We start from the raw sequence: 22,172 nt of genomic DNA, 5'->3' as shown, positions 1-22,172 counted from the left end.
GCCACTGACTGATCAATCAACTAATCCTATTTATTGAGTGCTTACTGGGTGCAGAGCACTGTAATAAGTGCCTGGGAGAGTACAATCTAACTGATCTGGAAGACATGTTCCCTGCCCATAAGGGGCTGAAAGTCTAGAAGAGAGCCAGACCTTAAGATAAATTACACAGATGTACAGAAGCAACGTGGCTCAGTGGAAAGAGCACGGGTTTGGGAGTCAGAGGTCAGGGGTTCGAATCTCGACTCTGCCACTTGGCAGTTGTGTGACTGTAGGCAAGTCACTTAATTTCTCTGTGCCTCAGTTACCTCATCTGTAAAATGGGGATTAAGACTATGAGCCTCACGTGGGACAACCTGATTACCCTGTATCTACCCCAGCGCTTAGAACAGTGCTCAGCATATAGTAAGCACTTAAATGCCAACATTATTATTATTATTACAGAGGTTCTGTGGGGCTGAGGGTAGGATGCATAAAATGTACAAATGCAAGTGCCACAGTTACCAAGAAGGGAGAGGGAATAGGGGAAATGAGGGCTTAGTCAGGGAAGGCTTTTTGGAGATGCGCTTTTAATAAGGCTTTAAAGGTGGAGAGAGTGGTGGTCTGTCAACTATGAAGGGAGAGGGAGTTGCAGGACGTGCGCAAGGAGTCCGCAGTGGGATCAACAAGAATTCATTAAAGGAGCAAAGAGAGCATGCTGGGTTGCAGCAGGAAATCAGAGAGGTACGATAGGAGGGGGAAAGGTGACTGAATGCTTTAAAGCCGACGGTAAGGAGTTTCTGTTGAATGTGGAGGTGGATGTATATATTTTATATATGTATATACTGTATATATTTTCGTTACCCTATTTATTTTGTTAATGAATTGTACCTCGCCTTGATTCTATTTAGTTGCCATTGTTTTTACGAGATGTTCTTCCCCTTGACACTGTTTAGTGCCATTGTTCTTGTCTGTCCGTCTCCCCCGATTAGACTGTAAGCCCGTCAAACGGCAGGGACTGTCTCTATCTGTTGCCGACTTGTTCATCCCAAGCGCTTAGTACAGTGCTCTGCACATAGTAAGCACTCAATAAATACTATTGAATGAATAGAACACCGTTGGGGAAATCAGGGAGTGATAGGACACGAGGCATACAGTCCCTGTCCCACGTATGGCTCACAGTCTTAAATCAAAAGAAGGGGGATTTAATTCCCCATTTACAGATGAGGTAACTGAGGCCCGGAGAAGTGAAGTGACTTGCCCAAGGTCACCCAGCAGACAAGTGGATTAGAACCCAAGACCTCTTTCCACTAGGCCATGCTGCTTCCCAAATCTCAAACGTTGTAAAAATCCCCCAAGGCCCCCTCGCACACAGGGGTGGTTCCGAGAGAACTTGTCTGCTGTGTGACCTTGGGCAAGTCGCTTAACTTCTCTGTGCCTCAGTTACCTCATCTGTAAAATGGGGATTAAAACTGTGAGCCCCACCTGGGAAAACCTGATTACCTTTTATCCACCACAGCGCTTAGAACAGTGCTCGGCACATAGTAAGCGCTTAATAAATACCATTATTGTTATTATTATTATCATTATTGATCATGCCGAGAACATCAGTCCTGTTTGTGGAGGACATCTCGATTCTGAGATGTTCATCTGTGGCAGACCCTGCTAGGGGGAATGTGAATTCCATATGCTGTGACCTCTGCCTTAACCGACTGATGCCATTTTGACACAGATGGGATCATCCTGACTCCCAACGCAGCTCCCCATAGCAGAAGGCAACAGGCCTACAGAATTGGCACTGAATTTTATTGGTTATGATATGCTGCAATTCTAGCCTCTTTCCTTTCCTCCTATTAGATTTTCTGGTTGTGGTGGCTCAGTTTTTCTTTTGGTCTCTCCACCAAAGATAAAAGTTGTAGTTAGGCAACTCTGTGGTGCCCCCATCACTTTGAGATTTTGAAGTGTTTCTATCTGGTTAAGAAAATCAGGTAAACTCAATGGTGTCAACTTGCACATCCCAAATGAATTCCTAATTTAGACCACTAAAATACCAATTTTCAATCAATCAGGACATCAAAATGAGAGGGTGAGCTACTACACTAGACTGTAGTGTCCCCTCTGTAGTTCCCCCTCTAGACTGTAAGCTCGTTGTGAGCAGGGAATGTGTCTGTTTATTGTTATATTGCACTCTCCCAAGCACTTACTTAGTACAATGCTCTGCACACAGTACACACTCAATAAATATGAGTGAACATACACTATGGGGGAAAAGGGTGGGGGTTGGGGGGGGGGGCGGTGCAAATTGCACCAGGAGAGAAAAAACAATGCATTGCCCTCAACAAACAGGCAGGTGAGTCAAGTGATTTCTCTCCTCCCGACCAGGGCTTGGGGAGGAGGGGTAAGGGGGCGCGGTGGGGGCGCGGGGAGAGAATCCCGGTGAGTGATACAGAGGCATCTCTTCCGGATTGGGTTTCCATTAAAACAGCCATAATTTTACAGAGAGCTGAGTGGACATCAGAGTCCCATAGAACACTATAGGAGCAGCAGCGTGGCTCAGTGGAAAGAGCACGGGCTTTGGAGTCAGGGCTCATGAGTTCGAATCCCAGCTCTGCCACTTGTCAGCTGTGTGACTGTGGGCAAGTCACTTAACGTCTCTGTGCCTCAGTTCCCTCATCTGTAAAATGAGGATTAAGACTGTGAGCCCCACGTGGGACAACCTGATTCCCCTGTGTCTACCCCAGCGCTTAGAACAGTGCTCGGCACATAGTAAGCGCTTAACAAATACCAACATTATTATTAACACTGACAGGAACACCGACAAATGTCAACTCTGAAATATTACATCATGTGTGGGAGCTGGATTAAACCATAAAGATTTACCAAAGTGAGAGCATGAAGTCGTTTGTCCCGAAGACACTCTATCATAGCCCATATTGCTTCCAGGCTCCAGTTGGGATAATAAGGAATCCGTATTTTTTCTAAATCCTTTTTTGGCGGTCTAAACCCGGCCAAAGTAACTTTGACAGCCTGTGCTGGATCCCGCATAAGGTCATCGGGTATCTGACGTAACCTGGAGGAGGTTGGGAGACAACAAACCACAACTACTCACCAAAAATACCTGTCACAAAATGAAATAGCTCCACTATGACTAAAACAGATTTTTCAGCTCCTAAATAACTCAAGTCCCTTTAAACTAGAAAATCCTTTTAGAAGGGAGCAAGGGATGAGTGACATGCATTCGAGAAGTGACTAATTCATGGAAAATTAAAACTTCACTAAGACAACTACTGTACTTACCTGCTTGGTGGCAATTTCTGATATGTCCCAGAGTCAACGAACTGCACCAAAACTGAGAGAGGATCCAGTTTGTTAATGGAAATGATTATTTCTCTACTCCACAAGTCATCATGAGTTTGTGCCAGGCAAGGCATGCCTGAAAAGGAGGGATGTTGTGGGAGGGGAGGGAGAGGGAGATGGGGAGAGAGAGAGTGTGAGAGAGAAAGAGAGAGAGAGAGAAAGAGAAAAACAGCCAGTTATAATGACGCTCTCCACTTTTTACAGACAACTTGTCACTCCAGTCCCTCAGAAGGCACCTGTTTCCCCAGCCCCAGGGTGAGTGCCTGTTTCTGCCACGGGCCGCCTATACTGCACAGCCCAGGGGACAGCTCTGGAACTGCTGCTTGTGAAGAGCTATGGTGCTTGGTGAACAGTACTTCCCTCATCGACAACCTCTTGAGCAGCTGGCTGCACAGCAGGGCCGCAAAGAGGCGATCCCTGCCCCACTGGTGCCTGCTCCCATCTATTTCATCACGTCTTTCAGGTATATTCCTCAATCGTACCCCTCTCTTCCATCGCACACTTTCATGAATGTATTCCATCAGCTTCCCCGCTTCATTCATTCATTCATTCATTCAATTATATTTATGGAGCACTTACTGTGTGCAGTGCACTGTACTAAGCACTTGGGAAGTACAATTCAGCAACAGAGACAATACCTGTCCACAACGGGCTCACAGTCTAGAAGGGGAGGAGACAGATATCAGAACAGGTAAACAGGCATCAGTAGCATCATTATAAATAAAAGGAATTATAAATATGTATATATACATCAATAATAAAATAAATAGAATTATAATTATAAATACATTCATATGTACAAAAGTGCTGTGGGGCGGGGAGGTGGGTAGAGCAAAGGGAGCGAGTCAGGGTGATGGGGGGGGAGGGAGAGCAGAGGAAAAGGGGGGCTTAGTCTGGGAAGGCCTCTTGGAGGAGGTGAGCCTTCAATAGGGCTTTGAAGGGGGGAAGTGTGATGGTTTGGCAGATTTGAGGAGGAATGACATTCCAGGCCAGAGGTAGGACGTGGGCCAGGGATCGACGACGGGACAGGCGAGAATGAGGCACGGTGAGGAGGTTAGCGGCAGAGGAGCGGATTGTGCAGGCTGGGATGAAGAAGGAGAGAAGGGAGGTGAGATAGGAGGGGGGAAAGGGGTGGAGAGCTTTGAAGCCAATAGTGAGGAGTTTTTGTTTGATATGGAGGTTGATAGGCAACCACTGGAGACTTTTTTGGGGGGAGGTGACATGCCCAGACCGTTTCTATAGAAAGATAATCCAGGCAGCAGAGTGAAGTATAGATTGGAGTGGGGAGTGGAGTGGGGAGAGACAGGAGGTTGGGAGATCAGAGAGGATGCTAATGTAGTAATCCAGTCGGAATATAATGAGTGGTAGTGGTTTGGATGGAGAGGAAAGGGCAGATCTTGGCGATGGTGTGAAGCTGAGACTGACAGGTTTGGGTAACGGATTGGATATGAGGGGTGAATGAGAGATCAGAAGCAAGGATGACACCAAGCTTGTCACCCAACTACCTTCCTACCTGACCTCGCCGCCTACCCCTTGTCCACATCCTCCCTCCCACTTTATATCGGACAGACCACACCACTCTCCCCACCTTCAAAGACATCCTATCATCCCATCTCCTTAACAAAAGGCCTTTCCTAACTAACCCCTCATTTCCCCAACTACTTGCCCTCCCTTTTCTGTCGTCTATACACTTAAGCACTTTGATTCTCTCGCCACCCCAGCCCAACATTTTACAACTCTCCCCATCCCAGCCCCGCCAGACTTACGGACACATCCCCACATTCTGCCGCTTCCCCTATCTGTAATTGATTTTCCTGTCTGTCTCCCCCACTAGAACTGTAATCTCCCTGAGGGCAGGAATCATGTCTACCAACTCTACTGTACTGCACTTTCCCAAGTGAAGCTTAGTTTGGTGCTCCGCAAATAGTAAGCACTCAAAAAATAACATCGATTGATTGATTTTACCTCGGTGGTAGGTTACCTATCTACTGAGAAGCAGCATGGCCTACTGGAAGGAGCACAGACCTGGGAGTTAGAGGGCCTGGGTTCTAATCCCGGTTCAGCCACTTGTCTGCTGTGGAACCTTGAGCAAGTCACTTAACTTCTCTGGGCAGGCCTCAGTTCCCTCATCTGTAAAATGGGGATTAAGACTGGGAGTCCTATGCGGGACAGGGACAGCGTCCAATCAGAATATCTTGTATTTACGCCAGCTTTTAATACCACATTATCATCATCCATCCCACCACCCAGGCACGTGGTACAGAGAGTAGCCCTGTAGCCCCTCGGCATTCACAGTTTCGTTGACTCGCGGCCTCTTTCGAGCCACGGTCCCGGGCTCTTTGGAGGGCTGGCCGGCCCCTTCCCGTCCCACCCCAGGAAAGCCCGGATGGCCTCCGAGGGGGACGGGAAACGTGCCAGTGCATGGAGCGCGGCTGCTGTCGGGCGCAGATGGTATTTGTGGTTCCACTTCATTCGGGAGGGTTTCTCTCAACAGTCTCCCACGAATACCCAAGGCTGGCTGCATACCCTGCCTAATCTCTGATTTCCCCACCCCAATTTCCCTCCCTCCTGTATCACCTAGGCACTTGCATCTGTATCCCCTAAGCACTCAATCACCTTAGCTCCCCCAGCTCTTAAGGACAGAGCCTATAGTCGACTACCTTCCCTGCCTCTAATTTTATTTCATTGTCTGTCTTCCCCACTAGACCGTAAGCTCCTTGAGGGCAGGGGATCCTGTCTATTTATTGTACTCTCCCAAGCTCCGAGTACTGTGCTCTGCATTCATTCATTCATTCAATCGAATTTACTGAATGCTTACTGTGTGCAAAGCACTGTACTAGGCACTTGGGAGAGTACAATATAGCAATAAACAGACACATTCTCTGCCCAAAACAAGCTTACAGTCTAGAGGGGGAGAACAATCAATAAGCACTCAATAATGCTGACCGACTGCTCCATCGCTACCAGCCCACTGCATTATTGTTTTATAGTTAATTAACCTGTACCTACCCCAGCGTCTAGAACAGTGTTGGACACACAGTAAGCGCTTAACAAATACCATAAAAAAATTCCTTCTGTCCCTACACGCACAGAATAATATGCAGTGCTTCAGTTTTCCATCAATCAATCAATCAGTGGTATCTGTGTGCTTCCTGTGTGCACGGCACTGTACTCTGCTCATTGTGAGCAGGGAATGTGTCAGATTGTTATATTGGACTCTCCCAAGAGCCTAATACAGTGCTCTGCGCACAGTAAGTGCTCAATAAATACCAATGGCTAAGCGCACGGGACAGTCCCACACACAGAGTCGGTACAGAAGCAGCATGGCTCACTGGGAAGAGCACAGGCTTGGGAGTCAGAGGTCAAGGGTTCAAATCCCGGCTCTGCCACTTGTCAGCTGTGTGACCGTGGGCAAGTCACTTCACTTCTCTATGCCTCAGTTACCTCATCTGTAAAATGGGAATTAAGACTGTGAGCCTCATGAGGGACAATCTGATTACCCCGTATCTACCTCAGCACTTAGTAAAATCCCCATTTTACAGATGCGATAGCTGAGGCACAGAGAAGTGAAGTGACTTGCCCACAGTCATACAGCTGACAAATGGCAGAGCCAGAATTCGAACCCATGACCTCTGACTCCCAAGCCCGGGCTCTTTCCACTGAGCCACGCTGCTTCTCGGCGGGATGAGGGGGCAAGGCGGAAACCAGGTCAACCCGATGAGCCAACTCAAGCAGTGTGGATGGAAGGAGACAGGTGTGTTATTAATAATTATATTATATTTTAATATTATAATATATTGCAATGTAATGATATATATTTATGATGTGTTATAATAGCATGATATTATATTAATGATATAACCACCACCATGTTATTAATTATGTTATTGATAAATAATATAATGGTTATGATTTTATGATATTATGATATAATGATATTATAATGATGGTGTTATATTAATAATATGTGGTGCTATCGCATTATATAATGTTATATTATTCTATTCTATTATTATTAATACTGTCATTATTATTGTGAGTATAGGAAAGGTATTCACGATGACTTCTCTCTCAGCATGATTCTATCAGAGCCACGTCTGACAAGGATACTAAAGGGCACAGCCAAAGCTGAAATGAAATGCGGATTTAGGGCTAAATAGTGAAAATAAAGTGTACAAATACCCGTCTTCATGCCGGTCAGGAGAAGAAGGGATGTCACACTATCCTTCCAGTGCTGCAGCACTCGATCCAGGCTCTCCGCTTTCCAGACGATTGCACTTTCATCTGTGTCACTCAAGGGGCTCGAACCAGCTTCTTGGCCGAGGCGGATATAAACCTAAGCCGAGAAAAGGGACGCTTTAACCCCAAAGACAGAGCTCTGTGACGACCAAACGGCGCCAAATGGCAGCAACGGAATGCCCAGAAGCGGCGTGGCCTAGCGGACAGAGGCCAGGGCGTGGGAATCAGAAGGACCTGGCTTCTAATCCTGGCTCCAGCACTCGCCTGCTGGGTGACCTTGGATGAATCGCTTCACTTATCTGGACCTCAGTTACCTCATCTGTAAAATGGGGATGAAGACCGTGAGCCCCATGTGGGGCGGAGCCACACCCGACCTGATTAGCTTGCATGTACCGCAATGCTTAGTACAGTGCCTAGCACACGATAATAATTAAGGTATTTGTTAACCGCTTACTATGTGCCAGGCACTGTTCTCTGCACTGGGGTAGATACAAGGTAATCAGGCTGGACACATGCCCTGTCCCACATGGGACTCACAGTCTTAATCCCCATTTGACAGATGAGGTAACTGAGGCACAGAGAAGTGGCTTGCCCAAGGTCACACGGCAGACAAGCGGCAGAGCTGGGATTAGAATCCAAGTCCTCTGACTCCCAATCCTGTGCTCTTGCCACTAGGGCATGCTGTTTCTCCTGCATAGTGAGTGCTTAAAGAAATACCATTAAAAAGAAAAAAAAAACACTATCTTCTCCTGAATTCCAGAGAAGCCAGGATCCCCTACCCCCCGACCAGCCCATGCCGAGCATCTCCGGTGCCGGGGAGCACTGCTGCCCCGGGAGGTGCCACTGCTCCCAAGTCACAGGCAGGCATGGGTTGGGTCTAGACTGGAAGCTCCTTGTGGGCATGGAACGTTTCTACCCTCTTTGTTCCATTGGATTCTCCCAAGCACTCGGTCCAGTGCTCTGCACACGGTAAGCGCTCAATAAACACCATCAGTAGATTGGGTCCCTAGGGCTCCTCCTGGCCGGACCCTGAGGTGGAAGTAGTACATCAAAAAGCCGGGGCCACTGCTTTGCCTGTGGAGCAGTTGGGTCCCGGGGTGCCCCTCGGTCTCAAGCCTCACTTGGCTCTCTTGAAGTAAGTCGGGGAAGGGGGCGAGAGCGTCAAAACCCATAACCGGGACCTGCGAGCGAGGGTGAAAGCTCAGGAATAAGGGTTAGGACAACTGGGTCCTCCTTTGAAAGGCCACATTGACGGGATTCTGCTCTATTTAGGTCAGGGCCTGGCAGCCCCACCCCCGAGGTCACAGAGGGGACAATGCCAGAATTAAGGTGTCGGAGTCATGGGACACCCCCCAGATGGAAAACCAAAACCGACAGACATACAGAGACATACCTATTTAAAAAGTGACAGAGAGACAGAACTGTGGTGATGTCAGGGGAAAAAAAACTCTAGTCTCACTAATTCTACAGACCTCCTGTTCAAAATGCCGGCTGGGCTGCTACGCTTGGGCTGGCCAAATTCTCACCCAGGGACTCTGTGACCACAAGTATGGCAGAGATTTCGGTCACCTAGATTATATTCTTTTCTCCAGGGAGGGAATCTGGTGTATTTTATTAAAAACAGGTTAGTTTTGCTTTGAAAATGAATGGAGCAGACAAACAGTCAAATCGTTAGAATATTTTTCAGTTATTGGAAACCAAAAATGTGTCCGGTTTCCAATACGTGCAGTACAGCACACTAATAATAATGATAATTATAATAATAATTATGGTATCTGTTAAGTGCTTACTCTGTGCCAGGCACTGTACTAAGCGCTGAGGGGTATCTCTTAAACGCTTACTATGTGCTAAGAACTGAGATAGATGTAATGCAGCGTGGCCTAGGGGAAAGAGCAAGGGCCTGGGAGTCAGAGGACCTGGATTCTAATCCTGGCTCCGCCACCTGTCTGCTGTGTGACCTTGGGCAGGTCACCTCACTTCTCTGTGCCTCTTTACTTCATTGTAAAATGGGGACTAAGACTGCGAGCCCCATGTGGGAAAGGGACTGTGTCCAACCTGATTATTTTTTATCTACCCCAATGCTTTGTATAGTGCCTGGCACATAATAAGCACTTAATGGAAACCATAAAAAAAATGCAATCAGATCAGATGCAGTCCCTTTCCCACCCGGGGCTCACAGTCTAAGGGGAAGGAGGACAGGCATTTCTCCTCCTCAGTTCCCAGATGAGGAACTGAGGCACAGAACAGTTGAGTGACTTACCCGGAGTCACACAGTAGGCAAGTGGCACAGATGGGATGTGAATCCAGCCCTGGACTCTGTCCACTAGACTACGCTGCTTCTCTCACTGTAGAAAGCAACAGTATCATGAATGAAAATAACTGAAATCTCACACCTCATTAGGTAAGATAAGGTGCCTAACTTGAATGGGAAAAAGGTTTCCTGGAGGAGGCAGAGACAGGACAGAGTACTGTGGCAAAACTGGGATCGTTGTTTCAGGCTGAAAAATTTCCTAGAACAACAGAACGCATACATTAATCCACAGGGATGCTGTTCGAGTCAGTCTTGCATTGCCTTGGCTTTAAAGGCACTCATCAGCACTCTCCCTCCTCCTTATTCACTCTTCTCCCACTACAGTCCAGGTTCCCTTACCTTGCCCAGACCGTAAGCTCATTGTGGGCAGGGAATGGTGTCCGTTTATTGTCGTACTATACTCTGCCAAACACTTAATACTGTGACCTGCACACGGTAAGCGCTCGATAAATACGATTTAATGAACGAATGTCGTCGACCTCTAGCTCACACTCTCCTTGTCTGGAACGCCCTCTTTCCATCCCTCGCCATAACTGACACACACTATCGCCCTGGCTGCCTTCCAAGCCCTTCTGCGATCAGATGTCCCCGGGAGCCCTTCCCCGACTCATTTCGAGTCTCTCCGACTGCCATGCTGGCACTTCCACGCTACCTAAACACTCGGGTGGTCACATCCCCAGCCCCACTCCCCACCTCAATCGATCCTATTTATTAAGCACTTACTTTGTGCAAAACACCGTACTGAGCACTTGGGAGAATCCAATACAGAGCCGGTACACATGTTCCCTGCCCGCAACCAACTTACAGTCTACAGGAGATGGCCATTAACATAAATAAATGAATTAGAGATGTGCACGCAAGTGCCGTGGGGCTAAGGGTAGGGCGAATAAAGGCCACAAATCCAAGTGCAAGAGGCGTCGCAAAAGGGAGCAGAAGAGGAAATGAGAGCTTAGTTGGAGAAGGCATTTTGGAAATGTGCATTCAATAAAGTTGTGGTATTTCAAGCGTACCGTAAATCAACGGTATCTATGGAGCCCTCAAAAGTGCAGAGTACTTTTCTAAGGACCTGGGAGAGGACAACAGAATTGGTAGATACGTTCTCATCCATCCGGCACCCTTGTGTTACACATATTTTGTACTTCTAATCCATCCTCCTATCTATAATGGATTTTAGTGTCCGTTCTCACCCATCCGGTAGCTTTGCGTTACATATATTTTGTATTTCTAATCTGTCCTCCTATCTGTAATGGATTTTAGGGTCCCTCTGTCCCACTAGATTGTGAGCTCCTTGAGGACAAGGATTGGGTCTACTAATTGCATTGTCCTCCACTGTTCTCCCCGCAATGCTTAGAATGGGGTCCTACCCACAGGAGGCACTCAATTAATACCACTGCCCGATGGAGACCCAGGTCTCAACTTTCCATTTCGAGAGTGAGAAGCCATGGAGCGATCGATCCATCGATGGCATCAAGCTCTTACTGGATGTGGAGCACTCTACGAAGCACTTGGGAAAGTCCAAAAGAGTCGGCAGACACAATCCCTGCCCACGAGGAGCTTACAGTCCACACGGGGAGCCAGTCAGGAAAACAGATTACAGACAGGAGCAGGAAGAAGATAGACAGGCCACCAGAGACAGCTTCCCCGAGCTGCTCTGCCAGGTTCCAGTCTGTTTTTTTGAAAGGAAGAGGTAGGATGGTGGAACGCTCATGTGCCTGGCATTTTTTCAAGGTGAGTTTTCCCCCACTTTCACCTGAAGCAAGGAAGCAAGCAATTCTGGGGGATAGGAAAATCAGAGGTAAAACCATAGGCAACCAATTACAAATGGCAAATCAGTAAAATATCAGTCACCCGATCAATCAGTTAGACTTTATCGATTGATCAAGTGCTTACTCTGTGCAGAGCACTCAAAGCCTTTGCGAAGGTACAATAGAGTCGACAGACTCTAAGGTCACTGTGGGCAGGGAGCATGTCTGCCAGCTCTTTAGAGTGGACTATCCCAAGCACTTAGTCCACTGCTCTGCACACATTAAGTGCTCAATAATGCCACTGACTGATTGGTTCATTCATCCCTACTCTGAGGTATTTTCTGACAAATTCTCTGGGAATAACATTGCTGCCAAGTGGCTAAGAAATGACGTACCTGACATTGAGCTCGCAGAGGTAGTTTAGTGACTGTTAAGCCCTCGGAAGGTCGTCCAAATGGAAGTGCCTGGGGAAGTAAATCTTATGATTATATTGCACCATTCTCTACCAAGTGCATAGTACTATCACATTGTACAAGCGTCCAGTACAGTGCTGTGCACACGGTAAGCGCTCAATAAATCCCGTCGACTGATCAATTAATGCAACACTTTTGCGGTTCTGTGGAGTCTAGAATAAGAGAGCATTTATCTCTCGAACGTCCCCTTGGGCTCCCTCTAGACCGTAAGCTCCTTGTGGGCAGGGATGGTGTCTACCAACTCTGTCGTAGCGTCCTCTTCCAAGGACTTAGTCCAGTACTCTGCAAACAGTAAGCACTCAAAAAATGCCACTGGATGACACATGGATAGATGGAGGGATGGAGGGATGGGGTATTATGTAAAGAAGAAGTGACCCGGCCCCAGGTTTGGGGCTTGGCAACATACCTCAAAGTCATTCTTCCAATCTTCCTTCACTGTGCTTTCACTAGATCTCTGAGCCTCCTTAAATAAATGATGGCCCCATATTTTAAGGTATTGAGCTTGTTTCCTGGTTTTCGTTTAGCTAAAGCAAAGCTGTGCAGCTCTGGAATGAGGGGGAACCAAAAACACACCATTCTACGCCACCCCCCACCCTCGACATGCTCCTGTAGTGGCTCTGAGTCCAGCTGAGCTCTCCGAGGATTTGGCACCTGGAAGAGATCCCTCTCTGTCTCTCTCTCAATTCCCCACAATGGCAGCTTCGCTGTTTCTGAAAATATCTAGCTCAGGAGTCTTCCCTGGCTTCTAAAACAGGGTCTGACACACAAGCCCCAGTACACCCCTATTCAGAACCTTTGTCATTCAAACTGCTGAAGCCAAAGCTGGAAGACATGACCACAAATCCCCCTAATTTTACAACTGAAAAGTTCTGATCTTCTAAATCAAGAGATAACCTTTTCTAGGGATTTTTTCACTGCTACGCAAGCATCTGAACAGAAAACTGAGTGGCTCAGTGGCAAGGGGATGGGCTTGGGAGTCTGAGGTCGTGGGTTCTAATCTCAGCCCTGCCATTTTTCAGCTGTGTGACTTTGGGCAAGTCACTTCACTTCTCTGTGCCTCAGTTACCTCATCTGTAAAATGGGGATTAAGTCTGTGAGCCCCACGAGGGACAACCTGATTGCCTTGTATCTACCCCAGTGCTTAGAACAGTGCTTTGGCACATAATAAGCACTTAAATACCATCATTATTATTATTAATACTATTATTAAATCTAAAAACCAATCAATCACAAAATCAGGAGAATCCGATGGGTACTCCGCCACAACGTGAAACAAGCACATGGTATTCCTCATGTTCATGTTCAAGCTGGAAATTCTCATAACACATGCGCCAGCTACGATTAACAAGGCAGCTCACTCACCAACTTCACCAGATCCTCCCAGCTTTCAGAAGTGCAGTATTTATGTTGTGCCATAACAAAAGACAGTGATATCCCGCCCAAATAGAGATGAACAGATAATTTTCCTCCTGGATGCTCTGGAGATTTCTGTTGAATTCAATATCAAAGCTCAAACACAATGTTAGGTCCATTACATCGCTGAAAAATTATTCATAAAGAATCCGGAAAGATGCAACCACAGTGCCCACTGCGTAGGATATCCAGCATCGGTGCAGCATAGGTTGGAAGAGTGAACCCCAATTTTGGCATCTCAGAGCATTCGAGCTGGACCACACAGCTCCCAAGGTAGCACTCTGGACAATTTGGCTCAAGTGAAAACTACTGGCACACCTAGGACACCCAGAACCTTTCGGTGGCACCACTCATCTCGAGTTGCAATCCTCTAGACTCGACTTTTTGAGCTGTCGTATCACACAAGTACCCATTTCGATGAACCATTCTTCTCCCCTAGAGAACGGCGACCACTCGTTCGAAAGAGCCGAACGGCCGTGGGGACAGACACCCTGAGTTGGGGCCAGTTTTCTGCTTACCCCTCAAACCACCACCCCTTCAACAAAATCCTTCCATGGAGGCCTCGCAATTAAGCTCTTTCCACAACTTTCTTGAAAAATCACAAGCAGTTAGTGTGGAAAGAGGATAAGCATTAAATGATCTCAACGCTCCCATATGTTGAAAGGGATCGTTCAATCCTGTGGGACTGCCTTGGGAAAAAGAGCTGCCAACACATGCTCTCTTGGCCATTCCCACCATCTCTGCCCCCACACAAGCCCACACACCTAAATTAACCCTTCAAACTCTGGGAGAATTGAGTTTGATGAGCACCGACGACCTGCTGGGCATAATGGAGAAATGGGAAATTTTCCTTTGCTTTTCACCCACATACCGTCCCCCCAGCCACCCACAGAGTTTTAGATTAGCCATCAGCCCCTGCTTCAAAACAGAGACAGTGATAGGCTGTAGTCCGATCAAGGGTCGCAACAAAGAATTTAAACCAGACCATCATATGAATCTTCACTTCCTTCCTAGGCAGTAGTAGGTCTCGAAGGAGTTCCACCGCATCTGGCTGCCAGACGTTTCCAACCTAAGGGAGGTAAAGAGGGTAGGTTCTCCTCTCCCCAGAGACAAACCGTGGAGAGAAAGAAGCACCGTGATATTCACTGTTAATGACGACTGCGTGGTAGAAACTGAACGAGGGCTTCAGTCAAGTGGAGATACGATTCCAGAGTGCACAGATGGGCACATCCTGCCAGCTGGCAGCCTCTGAGGCTTCTAGAAGGGGGTGGGGCTTGAGGGAGGCTGAGAGTAGAAAGAAGGGGAAGGACTAAGGGAAAGACCAGAGAAGAGGCTACCTGAACTGTCGGTGGCCCCAGGATTGCTAAAGCTGCCGGCGGGGTTCTAGCCACATCTTGGCAAAATGCTCTAGCCATGTCTGGCCATGTGGAGTATGTGGTCCGAGCTTTCCTTAATGTGAATAACCAGGATTGGGAGAGTGCTTTTGCTTAGAGGGAGGAAAGAAGAAGAGGAGGGAGGAAAGAAGAAGAGGAGCGTGGCCCAAGTCTCTCCAAACCTCTTTGGTTGGGGTTGCGTCCACTGTAGCCCGGGTTCCCCTAGGCGGCTTTTGGCCCACGGGCAATGAGCATTGAGAGTCAGTCTGTCAGTCGGTCAGTCAGTCAATCATATTTATTGTGCGCTTACTGTGCAGAGTACTGTACTAAGTGCTTGGGAGAGTATAATATAACAATATAACAGATCCATTCCCTGCCCACGACAGGAAATAGAGCTTACACAACAGAGCTTACAGTCTAGAGGGGCATTTGAGCCCTGGATGTGAGAATCTGGACTGGTCGCTCCAAACCCAAAAAGCCTCGGGGAGACCCCCATGGAATTGTGACTGGGAATCTGGGGGTGGGGGGCAGGATCAACCAGGGCCCTCAGGGTTGTGGATGCCCAGTGCCCACTGCCCATGGTGGTGGTATGTTTCTGGCTCAGAGTCAGCCCAAGTCAGAAGAAGGTGGCTAAAGAACTGGTAGTCTGCTGGCTTCCTGGCTCTCTCACCCTGGGATGTAACCAGCCTGCCCTGCTCTACGGTCCCAGGCTCCATCTTGTGGTAAATCCCACTCAACTGTCCATAGTTGCTGAAAACAAAAAACGCTGCCTGGGAAACAACTTTCAGTCGATGCCTTCATAAAAGGGCAGGGGGCCAGGATACCACCACCAAGCAGGGGTCTGCTGGCTCCAGGGATCAGGATTCAGGCCCCTGGATGTATGCATTCAATTGCTTCTTTTCAAAGTAAACTTCATGCAAATTTGGCATTCTTTTTGGCTCGCCAAAGGGACTGTCTTAGTCATTATTAGTCAGAGGTTCTTTTCTTTAGAGCAAGAAAACCTATCTGGAAACCTCAAGGGTACGAAAAGAACGGACATACATTCATTCGAGGACGGCTCTAATGAAGGTACCAGTCTCTTCATTCAGCAGAACACCTGAAGAAACTTTGGGCAGGGATTAGGGTTCCAAAAGACTGAGTCCTACCTAATACTATCACAATAATGAACTGCTTAAAGAGCCTAGCTGCAAACTAGACTTTTGAACTAGGTGTAAACAACTGAATAGGGGAATTCCATTATAGAGAAACAGAATTAAGCAAAATAACCAAGTACCATTTTGTTAACACTGGGATTAGTGAATCGTGGTTGGGGGCGGTGGGGTAGGAGGGAATGGAGGAGTACCAAATTGGGGCCGGGGAGTGGGGTGAGGGCGTCGGCCCCAGTAACTTCTCAGAAAGCCTCTTTTGTGGCTTCTGCAGAAGCAGGGAAAATCTATCAATTGATCAATGGTACTTTTTGAGCGCTCACTGTGTGCAGAGCACTGGGCTAAGTACTCGAGAGAGCACGATTCGACAGAGTTGGTCGATGGATTCCCAACGCATGGAGAGCTCACATGGAAAGACTGATGGGTCAAGGCTAAATAAAACCCTTCCTTCATACCTCTACCTATGTAATGCCTTCCCCAGGAATCCCACTCCGATAGGTCCTCAAGAAAGAAAACACTCTAATTACAAAAAAGCCATATATCTTCATGGTTCTTCCAACAGCACGTGCTATATATAGCTCATCACCAGCAAGCACACATTTCTAGAAGTTAAGCCAGCAGAAGCATCACTCTGTATAGGCCTACTCCAATACTAAACAATATAATTTTCATTCTCAAAAATGGTGTTTCAGTCCCTCATTCAATAGTGTTTACTCACAGGAAAGGTGTTATGTAATTGACACGGTATGCAAAACCGGGGAACTTCAAGATAGCACTCAACTGGATAGAGATAACACGGAAGGATGAGCTGAACATAGCCAAGATCTACATACTGCACCTGCATTCAAAAAAAATCAAAACAAACAAAAAACACAGGAGAAAAGTATGCATTACTGACAGAGAAGTGAAAGGCTCCACCCCATGCCTCTTTTTACAATTGGGCAAGACCACCATCTTTTGAAGATGGTTTGCATGTAATATATTCAGTTTTCAAGTCAACAAATAATTTGCATTGTGACCTACAGAGCCTCTGTGTCCTTTTAAGTGTTCTTGAATTGAATAATTAAAGGACACTTTGGGGAACAAAGAAAAAAAGGTCGAGGCCCGATACTCAAGATCTGTTAGATTGCAGGCATCTTGGGGGGCAGGGTCTGTGTCTTTTGCTTCTACTGTACTCTACCAAGCGCTCAGTACAGTGCTCTGCACACAGTAGGCGCTCAATAAATGCCACTGACAGAATGAAAATCAAGCTATCATTTCAAATTCATTCTCCAAAGCCCTAAAGCCGACCCCTGTGAACATCACTATTCGGGGCACAAGGACTCCCATATACATCAGAGGTTCCACTCAACCAGAGCCTTTTACATCATTAAAGAAAGAAAACAGTGGCCTAAACGATGGTATCTTTGGTCACTTTAACAAAAGCAGGTGACACTCCCGCCTGTGCAAACTTAAGAAAAGCAAAACAGAAAAGATAAAGAAGGGATTCGTCCCTCAGGATGTCACCTGGGCCCATCTCCGGCCAAATGCCTCAACCGGTGGGAGATGAGGTATGCGTGACTGGAACGGGTTGACCCCCCGGGTCTTTTTTTTTTTTTAATGGTATTAGTTAGGTGCTTACTATGTGCCATATATTGTACTAAGTACTGGGATGGATAGATACAAGATAATCGGGTTGGACACAGTCCTTGTCCTACATGGGACACCCAGTCTTAAGCTCCACTTTACAGATGAGATATTTGAAGCCCAGAGAAGTGAAGCGACCTGCCCACGGCCACCCAGCAGATAAGTGGCGCAGCCACAATTAGAACCCAGTTCCTTCTGACTTCCAGGCCCGGGATCTTTCCACTAGATCACCGCACTGCTTCTCAGTTCAGCAGTGATTATAGACTGGATGGCAGGAGCATTTATCGAGCACCTACAGGATGTTGTCACACACTCGTTTGAGGGTTTGGGACATAGAGAACAGGGACACATTCCCTGCCTATAAGGAGCCTACAATCTATAATGGGTTTCCAAGTCCTAATTCACTTCCATCCCATTACTCAATGGAGCGTACTGAGTGCCTTTTGAACAAACATCATTCCAAGATAGCACTTATCCTAATCTGCCTTGACGACTAATAATAAGAGTCCTTGTTAAGCGCTTACTCTGTGCCAAGCACTATTCTAGGGGCTAAGGTAGATACAAGTTAATCAGGTTGGACACAATCCCTGTCCCCCATGGGGCTCACATTCTTAATCCCCATTTTACAGATAACTTCAGAGAAGTGAAGTGACTTGCCCAAGGTCACACAGTGGACATTCGATGGAGCTGGGATTAAAACCCAGGTCCTTCTGATTCCCAAGCCTGTGCTCTATCCCACTACTCCTTCCCCTTCCATACATGCCAGACCACCACTGTCTCCTCCTTCAAGGCATTAAGGTCACATCTTCTCCAAGAGGCCTTCCCCGATTAAGCCCTCTTTTCCCTGGCTCACTCTCCCTCCTGTGTCATCTGTGTGCTCAGATCTATGACCTCTGGACATATCCCCCGCTCCCCCCCAGTTCCCCCTTTCACCCACAGCTTCTTTCAAGTGTGGACTCTGGAACCCCCGCTCCATTACAGGTAAACTACCTTTCATCGATGACCTTTCCTTTCCCCCTCTCTTCTCCTCCTCGCCCTTTCAGAAACGTGGCTCACTCCCGAAGACACGGTCTCCGCCGCTACCTTCTGCAGCGGTGGCCTCTCCTTCTCCTACTCCCCCAGACTCACCGGAGAGGAGGCATCGGCTTCCTCCTCTCACCCCGATGCCGCTTCCGCACCATCCCTCCTCCCCCTTCCCTCTCCTTCCCCTCCTTCGAAGCCCATATCATTCGCCTCTACCACCCCCTCCAGATACTTGTCGCTGTCATCTACCGTCCACCTGGTTCCACCTCCGACGTCTTCAACCACCTAGACCCCTTCCTCACCTTCTCTCTGCCCACTCTGATGCTCGGAGACTGCAACATCCACATGGATGTACCCGACGACTCCTCTGCCGCCCGCCTATCCCTCCTCAATTCCGCCGACCTCCTGCTCCACCATACCGCTCCCACTCACCGACTCGGTCTCACCCTCGATCTCGTCATCTCCTACCGCTGCACTATCTCCTCCCTCACCGACTCTGAAATCCCTCTCTCTGACCATAACCTTCTCACCTGCCTCATCTCTCACACTCCCTCCCCCTGCAAATCTTCGCTGCTGCCCCACAGAGACCTCCGCTCTCTTGATCCCATCCGTCTTTCCAAAAGCAACTCTCCCCACCTTGCCACCCTGTCCTCACTTCCGATTCTCAATGATCAAGTCTCCGCTCTCAACTCCACCCTCTCTACTCATCTCAACTCTCTTGCCCCCCTTTCCCTCCGCCGCTCTCGCTCCACTAACCCACAGCCCTGGATCACCTCCTCTGTCCACCTCTTACGCTCCTATGCTCGAGCTGCTGAGCGCGGCTGGCGAAAGTCCAAGCACCAAGCCGACCTCACATACTTCAAATTTATCCTTTCCTGCCTTAACTCTGCCCTCTCCTCTGCCAGGCAAAACTTCTTCTCCTCCCTCATCGACACCCACGCCTGTGACCCCCGCCAACTGTTCGGACCTTTAACACTCTCCTTAAGCCTCCTGTTCCTCCCCCTCCCCCATCTCTCACCCCCAGTGATCTGGCCACCTACTTCATCACAAAAATCAAACACAATCAGGTCTGAGCTCCCTTAAGTCACCCCTCCCCCTCTCCCCGCCCCCCCACCAACCCTCTCCCCTACTTTCCCATCCTTCCCTGCAGGATCCTCAGAGGAGATCTCCCCCCTCCTCACAAGTGCTACCCCCTCCACCTGTGCCTCGGACCCCATTCCCGCTCACCTTATAAAAACCATCGCCCCTGCCCTCCTCCCTTCCTTAACTTCTATCTTTAGCCACTCAATCTCCAATGGCTCCTTCCCCTCTGCCTTCAAACATGCCCATGTCTCCCCCATCCTAAAAAACCCGCTTTCGACCCCACTTCCCCTTCCAGTTATCGCCCTATCTCCCTACTACCCTTCCTTTCCAAAATCCTGGAACAAGTCGTCTACAATCACTGCTTAGAATTCCTTCACTCCCACTCTCTCCTGGACTCCTTCCAATCTGGCTTCCGTCCCCTCCACTCTACTGAGACTGCTCTCTCTAAGGTCACCCATGACCACCTTCTTGCCAAATCCAATGGCTCCTACTCCATTCTAATCCTCCTTGACCTCTCAGCTGCCTTTGACACTGTCGACCATCCACTCCTCCTCCACACCTATCTCACCTTGGCTTCACGGACTCCGTCCTCTCCTGGTTCTCCTCTTATCTCTCCGGCTGGTCATTTTCAGTCTCCTTCGCAGGCGCCTCCTCCCCTCCCATCCTTTAACTGTTGGAGTTCCTCAGGGGGTCAGTTCTTGGCCCTCTTCTGTTCTCCATTTACACTCACTCCCTTGGTGAACTCATTCGCTCTCACAGCTTTGACTACCATCTCTACGCAGATGACACGCAGATCTACATCTCTGCCTGTCCTCTCCCCCTCCCTTCAGGCTCGCATCTCCTCCTGTTTCCAGGACGTTTCCACCTGGATGTCTGCCCGCCACCTAAAACTCAAATGAGCAAGACTGAGCTCCTCATCTTCCCTCCCAAACCCGGTCCTCTCCCAGACTTCCCTATCACCGTGGATGGTACGACCATCCTTCCCGTCTCTCAGGCCCGCAATCTCGGTGTCATCCTTGACTCTTCTCTCTCGTTCACCCCACACATCCTATCTGTTACCAAGACCTGCCGGTTTCACCTTTACAATATCGCCAAGATCCGCCCTTTTCTCTCCACCCAAACGGCTACTTTACTGCTACGGGCTCTTGTTATATCCCAGCTAGACTACTGTGTCAGCCTTCTCTCTGATCTCCCTTCCTCCTCTCTCGCCCTGCTCCAGTCTATTCTTCACTCTGCTGCCTGGCTCATCTTCCTGCAAAAACGTTCTGGGCATGTCACTCCCCTTCTTAAACACCTCCAATGGTTGCCTATCAACCTCCGCTCAAAACAAAAACTCCTCACTCTAGGCTTCAAGGCTCTCCATCACCTTGCCCCTTCATACCTCTCCTCACTTCTCTCTTTCTACTGCCCACCCCGCACGCTCCGCTCCTCTGCCGCCCACCTCCTCACCGTCCCCCGGTCTCGACCCCTGGGCCACGTCCTCCCGTGGTCCTGGAATGCCCTCCCTCCTCACCTCCGTCAATCTAATTCTCTTCCCCTCTTCAAATCCCTACTTAAAGTTCACCTCCTCCAAGAGGCCTTCCCAGACTGAGCTCCCCCCCTTCTTCCCTCTGCTCCCTCTACCCCCCCCTTCATCTCTCCACAGCTAAACCCTCTTCTCCCCCGTTTCCCTCTCCTCCACTCCCTCTCCCGTCCCATCCCCTCAGCACTGTACTCGTCCGCTCAACTGTATATATCTTCATCACCCTATTTATTTTGTTTAATGAGATGTACATCACCCTGATTCTATTTATTTGCCATTGTTTTTATGAAATGTTTTCCCCTTGACTCTATTTATTGCCATTGTTCTTGTCTGCCTCTCTCCCCCAATTAGACTGTAAGCCCATCAAAGGGCAAGGACTGTCTCTATCTGTTGCCTATTTGTACATTCCAAACACTTAGTACAGTGCTCTGCACATAGTAAACGCTCAATAAATACTATTGAATGAATGAATGAATGAGAGTGGCCCAAACCCACAACACTTATGTACATATCTTCAAATTATACATTCTAAATGACTTATTTATTCACATTAGTGTCTGTCTCTAGACTGTAAGCTTGTTATGGGCAGGGAATGTGTCAGTTAATTCTGTTTACTGTACTCTCCCAAGATCTTAGTAGTGCTCTGCACCTATTAAGCACTTAATGAATACCTCTGACTGATCGATTCCAAGAGCTTGGAAGAGTAAACCAGGAATAAGACATACACTCCCTGTCCACAAAGAGCTTTACAACCTACCCTACCTTGTCTCCCACTCGTCACTGGGCAGGGATCGTCTCTATCTATCAATTGCTGAATTGTACATTCAAAGTGCTTAGTACAGTGCTCTGCACATAGTAAGTGCTCAATAAATACTACTGAATGAAT

The 22,172-nt window shown here is 48.1% G+C and overlaps 1 protein-coding gene across 1 annotated transcript in view; it reads right to left on the bottom strand.

Moving 5' to 3' along the window:
- The window catches only part of LOC103166204 (RING finger protein 17), a 36,239-nt gene that overhangs the window by 2,310 nt on the left and 11,757 nt on the right, over window positions 1-22,172 (bottom strand). Inside the window, exons 8-15 of the mRNA XM_039911079.1 lie at window positions 16,751-16,870; window positions 14,500-14,583; window positions 13,464-13,589; window positions 12,024-12,092; window positions 9,966-10,082; window positions 7,516-7,669; window positions 3,274-3,409; window positions 2,857-3,046 (exon numbers count right to left, since the gene is read on the bottom strand). Of these exons, the coding sequence (XP_039767013.1) occupies window positions 2,857-3,046; window positions 3,274-3,409; window positions 7,516-7,669; window positions 9,966-10,082; window positions 12,024-12,092; window positions 13,464-13,589; window positions 14,500-14,583; window positions 16,751-16,870 (996 nt within the window). The remainder of the gene's footprint in view (window positions 1-2,856; window positions 3,047-3,273; window positions 3,410-7,515; window positions 7,670-9,965; window positions 10,083-12,023; window positions 12,093-13,463; window positions 13,590-14,499; window positions 14,584-16,750; window positions 16,871-22,172) is intronic.

Source organism: Ornithorhynchus anatinus, unplaced genomic scaffold (assembly GCF_004115215.2).
Source record: "Ornithorhynchus anatinus isolate Pmale09 unplaced genomic scaffold, mOrnAna1.pri.v4 scaffold_93_arrow_ctg1, whole genome shotgun sequence".
NCBI classification, from domain to species: domain Eukaryota; kingdom Metazoa; phylum Chordata; class Mammalia; order Monotremata; family Ornithorhynchidae; genus Ornithorhynchus; species Ornithorhynchus anatinus.
Note: the sequence above shows the minus strand (reverse complement) of the source record. Positions and strands in the feature narration are given on the sequence as shown.